Below are 13,957 nucleotides of genomic sequence, written 5' to 3' on the forward strand. Positions count from 1 at the left end.
TCAAACCCATTTCTTGAAACTTTCTTTTTTGACCAATCTGCTGTATAGGGAATAAAACACAATCTAAAGGATTATTGATTGATCATAACACTGAACAGAATACTGATCAAGCACAATTTTTTAGTGACCCAACAACTACTGTGCTGTAATGGACTCAGGAGCCAATTTACTGGCTATGTGGCTTTGGCCAAGGTGCTTTAGACCTCTCTAATTCCCAACTTCCTCATCTGTAAAACACAGAGTGTAATTCCTATTACAAAAATACCCTGAAGATTAAAAAAAAAGATAATGTGTTTCCCAAGGGAAGTGGGCCTAGGTATCTACTTTTACAAAGCTTTCCAGTAAGGAATCACTGCACTACAGCATATTTTTGGGAGAGGGTTTAAATTTTTAACAGTTTTACAATAGGGTCTACCCCCAAAAGATAAAAACCTGTTTTAGAAGATAGACATTATTGACAGCGTGGTTTTAACTCAGGATGAGAGGAATTACAAAAAAATAAAAACTGTTAAAAATGTAATGAGCTGCCATGTAAGGTATGAATCTTCTGCAAGTTTTCAAGGAAGTCACAGATCTTTCCTTTGCAACGCATATCCAACCAGCTGACGTGTTCTATTGATTCTGAATCTGTAGAACCTCTTAGAACTACTTCGCTTCTTTTAAAACTATTTAGTTCCTGGAGTCTCTCATCACACCGTTCCATCTTGCAATTAAAAGACCACCCCTTCTCCTCTTTGAAATCCCCACTTGATTTCTGACACCATTCTGGTTTGCCTTTTATTTATAAAATAAACTGCTATTTGCATTTTAAACATTGATCTTCACTCTAATTCCCAAACTGGCTTTTCTCTCCTCCCAGTTAGAGCCCCTTTTCTGAGTGATATAATCTACCCCACACCAAGACTTTAACTACCACCAAATGTTAATGGTTTGTAAATTTCAATGAATTGCTTATAGTGTTTTTCTACCTATACCTCAAAGTTTCATATGCATCCTCAGAATAATTCCATTGTTGTATTGTGCTATCATCCATTCAAATGTTCAGGTCAGAAACCCAAATTCTAAGGCCAAAAACCTTAGATTCTGTTCTCCTTCACTCTTAATCAGTTGCTAAGTTAATCAAGTCCCATCTTAAATGTATCTCTGACCTATCTTCTCATTCTTGATGCCATATATAGGCATTACAACACAGCGGCTAAGACCATGGTCTCAAGAACTACAATACCAGGATATCAGTTCTGGTTCCTCCATGGCCTTAAACCAGTTACCTAATCTCTGTGTCATCTTTAAAATGGGAATGGTAAGAGTAACTATTTCATAGAGTTGTTATAACGATTAGCAGATAAATAAAAATGCTTAGAACAGTGTCTGGCTCATGGTAAGTGCTATATAAACATTATTTTTCATTATTACCTCCCCTCCATGCTCACATATGCATTGGTTCAAGCTCTCATCATGGATTATTACAATAGTTTTCCAATCTGTTCCACCTGCTTCTTGGTTTCTAGTATTCACTGAAGTGTGGCTTCTAAAGCAGTGGTTCTTGAAGTGTGGTCCCTGAACTCATAGCATTGGCAACATCTGGGAACTTATGGGACCCCGTAATTCCCAGTGATTCTGATGAACCCTACAGTCTGAGGACTAAAGTTCCTAAGGGTTTGCAAACTACAGGTTGCAGACTAAATTCAGCCCATTGCCTATTTTTGTAAATAAAGTTTTCCTGGAAAGCAGCCATGTCCATTCATTTACATATAGTATGTCAATGGCTGTTCTGCTACAATGGCAGAGTTTAGTATTTGTGACAAAGATCAAAAGGGGTCCACAAAGCTTAAAACAATTACTATCTTTACAGGAAAATTTGCTAGCCTATGGGATCAAGTCCAAACTTATCAGTGTGGTACACAAAGTTCTTTATCTGGTGCCTGTCTAGCTTTACAGACTTACCTCTATCATTCTCTCACACATACATTGTGCTCTAGCTTTCCTTACAGTTCCTAAACATGCGCTTCTGCAATTTTTGTCCTTTTGCATAGTGCTGATATTTCTGGTGTAATGCATCACCTCTTTCCTTTTTGTCTTTCTGGTGAATAGTTCATACTTGAAGACGCCCTATATTCCTTTGGGAACATTTGCAGGCATTGTTTTAGTGTTTATGTATACTGTGTAAACTGCTTCTCTCTCTTCCACTTTCAGCTATGAACACCCTGATAGAAGGAACTATGCCTTGCTCATGCACATCTTTGTAACAGCCCATAATAAGTGCTCAGTGAATTTTACTGAATGTAGAATGAATAGGAGGGTTTTCAAAATAGTCCCGCATTAATCTTCTGCCTGCAGATTAGTAATTTTCAGAGACCCCAAGGTAAAAAAATATATTTTAGATAATGACCCAATAATACATATTTATATATAGATAACTGAAACTAAAGTTTCATAAAGCAACACTCAACCTTACTACATGGGATACACTCTATTTTTTATTTTGTTTCTTGGGGAAAAATGCTTATCACAACCAATTGAATTAATTTAATGAGGCAATAACAAGTCATGACCTGTAGTTTGAAAAAAACAGCTCTAAATCATATGTTCTTTGAGGATGGAATCCACATACACTTCGTCTTTGCATTTCTTACATCAACTTACAGAGAGTAAATCCATTCTCACTTTTTCCTCCATCTCAGAAGTAGTTCCTCTTCCAGTTCAAAGCTTTTCTCTTGTGTTTTTGATCTATACTAGACTTTGGAGGGGCGGTAGGTTAGGGAAGGTTTCCCTGAAAAGGTGACATCTAAGCTTTGTCCTGAGGATGTACAGAACTAGCTAACAAAGAATAAAAATATTCCTGGTAGAAGGAATCCTACGTGTAAAGACTTGGGGAGAGCAAAAACATGACATAACTGAGGCACCCAAAGCCCTCAATTAAGCCTCTTCAGTCATCCTAGTTTAGATTATCTAAACTATTATATTACGTATTATGCTATCTGTAACATGTGGCATCAGTGTATTTACATATTTTGTCTAGTCTTACTCTATTATAAGGTACTGGAGGACAAAAACTCCATCATTTATTTTTATTTATTTGTTTATCTTAGACTCCCAGCACAGTGCCTGGTATAAGTATTAAATAACTGTTTGCTGAAATGAACTTCAGACATGTAGGAAATTATATCATATGACCTGTGACTCCTATAGCTTACACTGCCTGTATCATTTATTTGGTACTTATAGAAGTCTCTTATGTTAAATTCATGTAAATGCATTGACTCCTGTAAGACTGTAAGCATCCTGATGTGAGGAAACATCCCCCAAATCTTCTGCTTCTCATTTGTATCTAAGAGCAAAGCAGTTATTTGTATATCTGATGACTGATAATATGATTGTTTCACATGTAAGTTTCTGTTACAGAAGTAAGTTAAATGATTAATGGATGTAATATTGTAAAATTTTAGGTAACTTTCTTATTTCATCGGATGTTTACAGGATGCTCTTTTACTTTATAAATATAAAATTTTTCCAAAATATATATTTTTAAATCCATATCATTAAGCCTCATGAATCTGTATGAAGAGAATAGTTTTTTTTAATCACTTGGAACAATTCAGATACAAAGTTATAACTGTTTTCCTCTCTCACTCTTAACTCTCCAAAAGAAGGAATTTTTAAAAGTATATGATCCAGGGAGTGTGAGGGTAGTTCAGTGGTAGAATTCTCACCTGCCATGTGGGAGACCGGGTGATTCCGGTCCATGGACTTCCCAAAAAACAAACAAGCAAAACAAACAAACAAAAAAACCAAAATAAACAAAAATTCAACAAATGGTGCTGCAATGATGGGATACTCACATGGAAAAATAGTGAAATGTGACTCCGCCATACAGCATTAAAAAAAAAAGTATATGATCCTGTCCTACCAGATGGCAAGGAATGTTACGTTAAGAGGACTTAGAAGGTCAACTTAAAAAGGCTCATACTGGCCAAAGATGGGATAACTTGATAAACGCAAGATACTGAATTACATCAATACACAAATTTACAATCATACTTAAAACGAAACAGAACATCTAGCTGGTCAAAGACAGAAAGCGAATCAATTCATTATTTTTGAAACTAATAAAGAGAAAGATTCAAGCATTTATCTTGCCTTTCCTATATATACCACTGAGTAAGAGCAGTAGATATGGAGAAATTTTTCTTTATTAAAATATTCTATCTCATAAATCAAGAAGGAAGGGAATTGAATTAGTGTCACTAGGCACTGATCATTAATAGTTGTTAATATCACCAAAAGAGACAAGTACCATACATGCCTCATGATGAAAGCCTACTTCTTCCTATAAGCAGTCTTGACTCACACACACACACACACACACACACATACACACACACCCTGAATCTAATTAAGTCTCTAGATTTAGATCCAACTACCAATTTATAGGAAATACAAAGGAACATACATCTTAAATGACAGACACAAGGTGGGGGCACAATGAGCAAAATTCAGACTGTGGGAAACTCTATAGGACAAATGACCCAGTTTTCTCAAAAAGTAAATTCTATGGGGAAAAAAAGAGATTGAAGGGGAATCTATAGATTAAAAGAAAATAACAACTAATTGGATCCCTATTTTAAAAAGCAAACTGTAAATACAACAAATCATTCTTGACATTTATGAAATGAACAGAAATTTGAACAAAGGAGTTATTGTTTTGGTGTGATAACAATATTGTGTTTATGTTTTTAAAAATAGTGCTTATCTGCTAGAGATACATACCAGAATATAAGAGAGGGAAGTAAGTGGAGATACAGATAAAATTGATTAGGAGTTGGTAATTATTGAAACTAGGTGATAAGTACATGGGAATTCATTATATTATTCTGTTTATTTTTGTATTCAAACTTCTCTATAATCAGTTTAAAGTCAGTAAGACTACAGAAGATTTTTAATAACCTGGGGAAAAGTCTGTTTATAAAAATAACTTTTTTTTCTTAAAAGGAAGGTCATATAATGGAAGCAATCTTAGGAAGTTACAGAGATATTTCTCTCTTTTTACATTCCTGCATGCCAATCAAATTTCATTTAGAATATATGTTATGTCTAGTCTTTCTTAATTTTGTTCCAAAACTTTTCACAGTATTCACTAATAATCTGAAGACACCAAATAATCTTGACATTTAATTGTATGACAAATTAATAGAGGTATTTGCTCTGATGCTAATCTTATGGGTTTTGTGTTCAGTTCAGGAACCTATTGGGGGTGCACGGGTGGTTCAGTGGTAGAATGCTTGCCTTCCATACGGGAGACTCAGGTTTGATTCCCAGACCATGTACTCCACCCTACCCCCACCCCTCAAAAAAAGACACCTATCAAAGTATTTTTATTGTTTTAACTTTCCATGGCTAAAATGGTAATTATAGAGAAGAAAACTTACCATCCTGGGAAGCTAAAGAAAGGGTTCTGACACTGGCTACATTTCAGAAATCTCCTTGGAAGCTCTTAAACACACAAATCCCAAGGCTGAAGTGGAATGAGAAGGGAGCACAGAGTCTGGGGTAGAGATGTGCATTTTAAATAAATTCACCAGACAATCTGGATACAGATGGTTTATAAATCAGCTTTTGAGACCCACTGGTTTAAATCACTTTCTTGCCTTCCAGATAAATGACTACAAAATAACATAAAATATAAATACTATACTCATCTATAGAAAACTTAGATAAATGTAGTTTAACATGAAACTTTTTAAAAGAGAATTAATATCTTACCCTTGAGGTTCTTGGACAGTCTTGTTCTCCACTTTTTGTTCACATTCTTTTATCATGGAACTTAAAATAACCTGATTTAAAAAATTACTTTAGTGAAATACAGTTTCTATAGTGACATACTAAGGTTAATTCTAAGGTTTTTATTTCATATGTAATATTCCCATAAGTTAATATGTTAATTAAAAATGTAAAGTTTTAGCAGTTACTTTGTTAAAGTAATTCAATTAGATTGCTAGATCAAGTGTAGCAACAGCTATAAAAGATCCCAGTCATATAACTTAATTCACTTTGATTTTCTCTAACCTTCCCTGCAAATGTTGCTTCCAATTTCCCTTACCTTTACAACCATTTAATGTTAAAAGTAAAATTTATCTTTCTATATACACCCAACATATACACACACTGTGGTCACACACATACATTCCTGGTGAAAGCTACTCTGTTTCATGTCGTTTGCCTTTCTTCAGGTTGCAAAGAGCAAGGTGCCCTACTTAATGTCTAGAGCCAGCCCAGATACACATTTGGGATATGACAGGTATCCAAGAGTCAACATTATTCTTGCAAAAAGCAAGAGTAAATGATGGAAGAGGCAGAGAGATCTAAGGTGTTGTTCCAATTGCTGGCAACCACAACAGAAACTGAATGATCCTCCTGAATATTCTTGACACCAAATTTGGGATTGGAGGTCACTTAACAAGTATTTGTTGAGTGCCGGGCATTCTCTTAGACACTGAGGACACAGTAAACAAAACAGACAATATTCCTGCCTTGGATTTTATGTGCTAGTAAGGGAGAAAGACAATAAAGACACACACAAAAAATAGGTAAATTATATAGTATTTTAGAAGATAATAATAGCTTTGGAAAAAAAGAAAAGGTAAGGGGTCCTAGGAAGGCCAAAGTGAAGACTGTTACAATTTACATGGGATATTCAGGGTAAGCTTCATGGAGAAGATGACAGTTTAGCAGACTTGGAGGAAATGGAGCATTTTAGGCACTGGGAAGAGCCTAACCAAAGGCTCTGAGATGGGAGTATGCCTATCATGTTCTAAGCAAGGAGGCCAGAACAGGGGATTCTAAGTGAGCATGGGAGTAGAAGATGAGGTCCAAAATATAACGGGGGAGGGGGAATAGATCCCATAGTGCCTTATAGATTATGGTAAGAATTTTGTTTTATTGATAGAATGGGAAGGCAAAGGAGTGATATCATCTGACATATTTTCATAGGATAAAACTGGCTACTGTAATGGGAATAGATTGTAGGGGACAAGAATAGAAGCAGAAAAAACAGTTAGGAAGTTACTTCATAGGGCTTAAACCAGGGTTATGGTGGTGGAGATGCTGAAAACTGGAATAGAGTGAGAAGCCAAGAATGACTCCAACAGTATTCATCTGCACAGCTGGAAGGAAGGATTGCCACAACAGACGTGGATGATTGTGAGCGGAGAAAGTTTTGGGAGAGAAGATCAAGAGATCATTTTTGTAAATGTTAAGTGTAAGATGTCTATTAGACATTCAAGGAAAGATATGAAACAGGGAATTGGATATGAGTGGCATTTAGGGGGCCAGTCTGAAGATATAAATTAGGAAATTATTAAGCGTATAGATGGGTTTTAGAGCTATGAGAATGGAATAGGAGTGAATTACACATAAGGTCCAAAGCAGTCCTACAAGTTAATCAAAATGAAAAACTATATATCAAAACATATGGGATGCAGTTAAGCAGTGCTTAGAGGGAAGTTAATAGCTGTAAATACCAATATTAAAGTGAAAGAACTCAAATCAATAACCTAACCTTCCATCTTAAGATACTAAAAAAGAAGACCAAACTAAATCTAAAGCAAGCAGGATAAAAAAAAAAGAAATAAGAAAAAAAACCCAATAAAGATTAAAGCAGAAATTAACAAAATACAGAATAAAAAATAATAAAGAAAAATCAATGAAATGAAAAGCAATTCTTTGAAAAGATCAGCAAACCTGACAAACCTTTAGCTAGACTGATAAAAACAGAAGACAAATTATTACAGTCAAAAATGAAAAAGGGGACATTATTACCACTTTCCAGAAATAAAATGGATTATAAAGGAACAATTATAACTGAACAATTGTATGCCAATAACTTAAATTATTTAGATAAAGTGGAAAAATTCCTCAAAAGATATAAACTACTGGGCGGGCCGCGGTGGCTCAGCGGGCAAAGTGCTTGCCTGCTATGCCGGAGGACCTCGGTTCGATTCCCGGCCCCAGCCCATGTAACAAAAACGGAGAAACAAAATACAATAAAACAAGAAAATGTTTAAAAGATGTTTCCCTTTCTTCCTCCCTTCCTTCCTTCTATCCTTCCTTCCTTCTCTCTGTCTTTCCTTTAAAAAAAAAAAAAAAAAAAAAAAAAAAAAAAAAAAAAAAGATATAAACTACTGATACTAAGAAGAAATGGATAGTCTGAATAGATCTATAACAAATGAAGATATTGAAGTAGTAATTAATAAAGTCCCACCAAGAATAGTATAGGCCCAGATGCTTCACTGCTGGGTTCTACCAAACATTTTAAAAATAACTAATAGCAATTCCTCACAAATTCTTCCAAACAATGGAGAGAAGGGAACACTTCACAATTCATTTTATGAGGCCAATATTACCCTACAAATTTAACTCAACAGAAACTATACACCAATATCCCTTATGAATATGGGTACAAAAATCTTCAATAAAATGAGAGCACACTGAATCCAGAAAATTTTAAAACCAATTATACACCATGAACAAGTGGGACTTATTCCCAGAAAGTTAATTTAACATCTGAAAATCAATTAATATAACACTATAGAAAAAATAAAAAACAAAACCCACATGATCGTCTCAATAGATTCAGAAAAAAACATTTGTTGAAATCCAAAATGATAAAAACACTCAATAAATTGGAACAGAATGAAAAATCCACAACTGACATCATATTCATGGTGAAAGACTGAAATCTTTCTTCCTAAAATTAGGAACAAGACAAGGATACCTGCTTCTGCTGTTTCTCTCAATATTGTACTGGAAGTTCTAGCATGAGCAATTATGCAAGGAAAAGAAATAAACAGTATCCCAGCTGGAAAGGAAGAGGTAAAACAATCTCTCTTTGCAGATGACATGATTGTAAATATAAAAAATCCTGAAGAATCCAGAAGAAAACTATTAGAGCTAATAAGTAAACTCAGCAAAATTGTAGCAAACAAGATCAACTTAAAAAATCCAGTCGTAAACTGAAAGTCTGAAAAAACAAATCACAGAACTTATGGGAATGAAAGACACAGTAGAAGAGATGAAAAAAACAATGGAAACCTACAATGATAGATTTCGAGAGACAGAACATACGATTAATGAACTGGAGGAATGAACATCTGAAATCCGACAAGAAACAGAAACTATAGGAAAAAAAATGGAAAAATATGAGCAGGGACTCAGGGAATTGAAAGACAATATGAAGCGCACAAATATATGTGTTGTGGGTGTCCCAGAAGGAGAAGAGAAGGGAAAAGGAGGAGAAAAACTAATGGAGAAAATTATCACTGAAAATTTCCCAACTCTTATGAAAGACTTAAAATTACAGATCCAAGTGCAGTGTACCCCAAAGAGAATAGATCCAAATAGACATACCCCAAGACATTTAATAATCAGAATGTCAGAGATCAAAGAGAAAGAGAGGATCTTGAAAGCAGCAAGAGAAAAGCAATCCGTCACATACAAGGGAAGCCCAATAAGACTATGCTCAGATCTCTCAGCAGAAACCATGGAGAAAAGAAGACAGTGGGATAATATATTTAAATTATTAAAAGAGAAAAATTGCCAACCAAGAATTCTATATCCAGCAAAATTGTCCTTCAAAAATGAGGTAGAAATTAAAACATTTTCAGACAAAAAATCACTGAGAGAATTTGTGACCAAGAAACCAGCTCTGCAAGAAGTACTAAAGGGAGCACTAGAGACATACAAAGACAGAAGAGAGAGGTGTGGAGAACAGTGTAGAAAGGAAGACTATGAGTAAAGGTAAAAAGGAGGAAAATTAGATATGACATATAAAATCCAGTAGGCAAAACAGTAGAAAAAAGTACTACCCATGAAGTAATAACACTGAATGTTAATGGATTAAACTCTCCAATCAAAAGACATAGTCTGGCAGAATGGATTAAAAAACAGGACCCATCTATATGCTGTCTCTACTCAAAGGATACGAGGCCAAGGACACAAATGGACATTTACACACCAATGTTTATAGCAGCATTATTAACAATTACCAAGAGATGGAAACAGCCAAAATGTCCATCAACAGATGAGTGGCTAAACAAGCTGTGTTATATACACACAATGGAATATTATGCAGCTGTAAGACAGAATAAAGTTATGAAGTATGTAACAACATGAATGGAACTTAAGGACATTATGCTGAGTGTGATTAGCCAGAAACAAAAGGACAAATACTGTATGATCTCACTGATATGAACTGACATTAGTGAATAAACTTGGAATATTTCCTTGGTAACAGAGACCATCAGGAGATAGAAATAGGGTAAGATATTGGGTAATTGGAGCTGAAGGGATACAGATTGTACAACAGGACTGAATATAAAAACTCAGAAATGGACAGCACAATATCACCTAACTGTAATACAATTATGTTAAAACACTGAATGAAGCTGCATATGAGAATGATAGAGGGAAGAGGGCTGGGGCATAAGTGAAATCACAAAGAAAGATAGACGATAAAGATTGAGATGGTGTAATCTAGGAATACCTAGAGTGTATAATGATAGTGACTAAATGTACAAATTTAAAAAATGCTTTTGTATGAGGAAGAACAAAAGAATGTCATTACTGCAGTGTGCTGAAAATAGATGGTACTGAATAGTTTAAAATTTCAACTAATGTGTGAGACTGAAGCAAAAAATGTTTATTTGGTACAAATCTATACTTTGACTAGTGCATCTCCTAATATAACTTATGTAGATAGTTGATTGAACACCTTAAGTACATGGAACTTTGTATAGGACATGAGAGTTTGTTGGTTTGTCCAGGTGATGCCATGATGAATCCCAGAGCGATTTGATCAGTGAGTGGAAAAGTATTTGTAAAGTCCCCTTTGGGGAATGGTGAGAACGAGGTAAAACTCAACTTCCCCAAGTTGAATTCTTGATATTCTCACAAGCAGTGTGAACAACCAAAGCTAAAGGCTGAGCCCCCAGTCTTGGGGTTTGTTCATATGAAACTTAACCCCACAGGGGATAGGTCAAGCCTACTTAAAATTAAGCCTAAGAGTCACCCCCAAGAGAACCTCTTTTGTTGCTCAGATGTGGCCTCTCTTTCCAGCCAACACAGCAAGCAGACTCACCACCTTCCCCCTGTCTACGTGGGACATGACTACCAGGGGTGTGGATCTTCCTGGCAGCGTGGGACAGAAATCCCCGAATGAGCTGAGATTCGGCATCAAGGGATTGAGAAAAACTCTAGAATGAGCTGAGACCCAGCATCAAGGGATTGAGAAAACCGTCTTGACCAAAAGGGGGAAGAGTGAAATGAGACAAAGTGTCAATGGCTTAGAGATTCCAAACAGAGTCGAGAGGCTATCCTGGAGGTTATTCTTATGCATTAAGTAGATATCACCTTGTTATCCAAGATGTAATGGAGAGGCTGGAGGGAACTGCCTGAAAATGTAGAGCTGTGTTCCAGTAGCCATGTTCCTTGATAATGATTGTATAATGATATAGCTTTCACAATGTGACTGTGTGATTGTGAAAACCTTATGTCTGATGCTGCTTTTATCTACCTTGTCAACAGATGAGAGGAACATATGGAATAAAAATAAATAATAGGGGGAACAAATGTTAAAATAGATTTAGTTTGAAATGCTAGTGATCAATGAAAGGGATCAGTAAGGGGTATGGCATGTGAAATTTTTTTTCTTTGTTTGCTATATTTTTCTGTTGTCTTTTTATTTCTTTTTCTGAATTGATGCTAATGTTCTGGGAAATGATCATGATGATGAATATGCAACTATGTGATGATATTGTGAATTGCTGAGTGTATGTGTTGGGAATGTTTGTGTTTCTTGTAATTTTTTTTAATTAATAAAAAATTAAAACAAACAAAACAAACAAACAAAAAAATCCAGTCATATTTCTATACACTAGTAATGAACAATATGAAAAGGAAATTACGGAAACAATGTGATTTACAGAAGAATTAAAAAAAATAACATGCTTAGGAGTAAATTTAATAAAAGAGGTGTAAAAATTAAAAAAGATTTAAATAAATGGAAAACCATCCAATGTTCATGGATCAGAAGATTTAGTATATTTAAGATGGCATTACTCCCCAAACTGATCCATTAATTCAAAGCAACCCCTATCACAAACTCAGCAAATTCTTTGTAGAAACTGAGAAGTTGATTCTAAAATTCATATGGAATTGTAAGGGGCCTTAAATAGGCAAAACAGTCCTGAAAAAGAAGAATAAAGTAGTAGGGCGCACATTTCCTAATTTTAAAACTTAGTACGAAGCAATGGTAATCAAGGTAGTGTAGTACTGGCACAGGGATATGGTATAGATCAATACAACAGAATTGAGAGTCCAGAAAGAAACCCAGACATAGTCAACTGATTTTTGTCGAAGGTATCAAGATCACTCAATGGATGAAAAAGTCTTTTAAACAATGTGGCTAAGAGAACTGGAATAACCACATGCGAAAGAATGGACTTAGACCCTTATTTCACACCATAAACAAAAAGTAATTTAAAATGGATAGAAGCCTAAATGTAAGCACAAAAACCACATAATTCTTAGAAGAAAATACATGGGTAAAGCTTTAAGATTTTGGATTTGACAAAGGATTCTTACATATGGCATCCTAAGCATGTGCAACAAGTTAAAAATAAATTGGCCTTGGGCTGTATGTAACCCAGAAAGACACATTTTTAAATGTAATCCATTCCTGTGGGTATGAACGTTGGATGTAAGCAAGACTTCTTGAAAAGGTTACCTTAGTTAACGTGTGGCTCACCTCAATCAGGATGGATCTTAATCCTATTATTAGAGGCCTTTATAGTCAGAATGAAAGTCAGAGAGAGAGAAAAGCTACAAGACATAAGAAACTGAAATTCAACAAAACCCAGAAAAGAATGGAGACATTAGGAGACTATAATGTGCACTGGCATGTAACAGAGGAGCCAAGGACAAAGGATCACTGGTAGCCAGCCCTAGAATGTCAGTTTTTGGGAGAAATAATTGCCTTGATGATACTTTTTTTTTTTTAACATGGGCAGGCACCAGGAATCGAACCCATATCCTCTGGCATGGCAGGCAAGCATTCTTGCCTGCTAAGCCACCGTGGCCCGCCCCTTGATGATACTTTTATTTGGACATTTTCCCAGCCTCAAAACAAAGAATCATTAAATTCTCATTCTTTAAGCCATATTTCCGCATGTTTACTTGAGCAGCCCAGGAAACTAAAGCAAGCTTCATCAAAATTAAAAACTTTTGTGCTTCAAAGTACACCATTAAGAAAGTAAAAAAAAACAACCCAAAGAATGGAGAATATATTGTGAGTCACATAACTGATAAGGGAGTAGTATCCAGAATATACAAAGAACCATTCCAGGGTGGTGCAATGGTGGCTCAGCAGGCAGAACTCTTGCCTGCCATGGCGAAGACCTGGGTTCGATTTCTGGACCATGAACCATGCCCCCCCCAAAAAAATCATGAAAAGATACTTTATACCTGCTATACTCAGAATCAGATAAAAATAATTGTTGGCAAGATGTGGTGAAATTGGAGCCCTTATACACTATTGGTGGGAATGTAAAATGGTGAAGCAGCTTTGCCTAACATTTTGGCAGTTCCTCAAATATTAAACACAGAGTTACCATACAAGATAGCAATTCTACTCCTAGGTATTTACACAAGAGAAATGAAACTGTCCACAGAGAAACTTGTCCACAAATGTTTACAGTAATACTATTCATAATTGCCAAAAGAGAAATAAGCCAAGTGTCCATCACACAGACGAATGGATAAACAAAATGTGGTATATCTGTACAATGAAATACTATTTAGTGATAAAAAGAATGAAGTACTGATTACGTGCTAAAACATGAATGAAACTTGAAATCATTATAGTAGGTGAAAGAAGCCAGTATCACAAAAGAACACATACTATATA

The 13,957-nt window shown here is 35.4% G+C and overlaps 1 protein-coding gene across 3 annotated transcripts in view; it reads right to left on the reverse strand.

Annotated features, from left to right (window-relative positions):
* The window catches only part of RELCH (RAB11 binding and LisH domain, coiled-coil and HEAT repeat containing), a 141,768-nt gene that overhangs the window by 2,306 nt on the left and 125,505 nt on the right, over positions 1–13,957 (reverse strand). For 2 of the 3 annotated variants that reach the window (XM_077135313.1, XM_077135312.1), the window contains exon 28: positions 5,761–5,831. The exons of the other annotated variant lie outside the window; for it this stretch is intronic. In XM_077135313.1, the coding sequence (XP_076991428.1) occupies positions 5,761–5,831 (71 nt within the window). The remainder of the gene's footprint in view (positions 1–5,760; positions 5,832–13,957) is intronic. 3 annotated transcript variants of the gene reach the window in all.

The sequence above is a fragment of the Tamandua tetradactyla genome, chromosome 18, assembly GCF_023851605.1.
Source record: "Tamandua tetradactyla isolate mTamTet1 chromosome 18, mTamTet1.pri, whole genome shotgun sequence".
Classification (NCBI taxonomy): domain Eukaryota; kingdom Metazoa; phylum Chordata; class Mammalia; order Pilosa; family Myrmecophagidae; genus Tamandua; species Tamandua tetradactyla.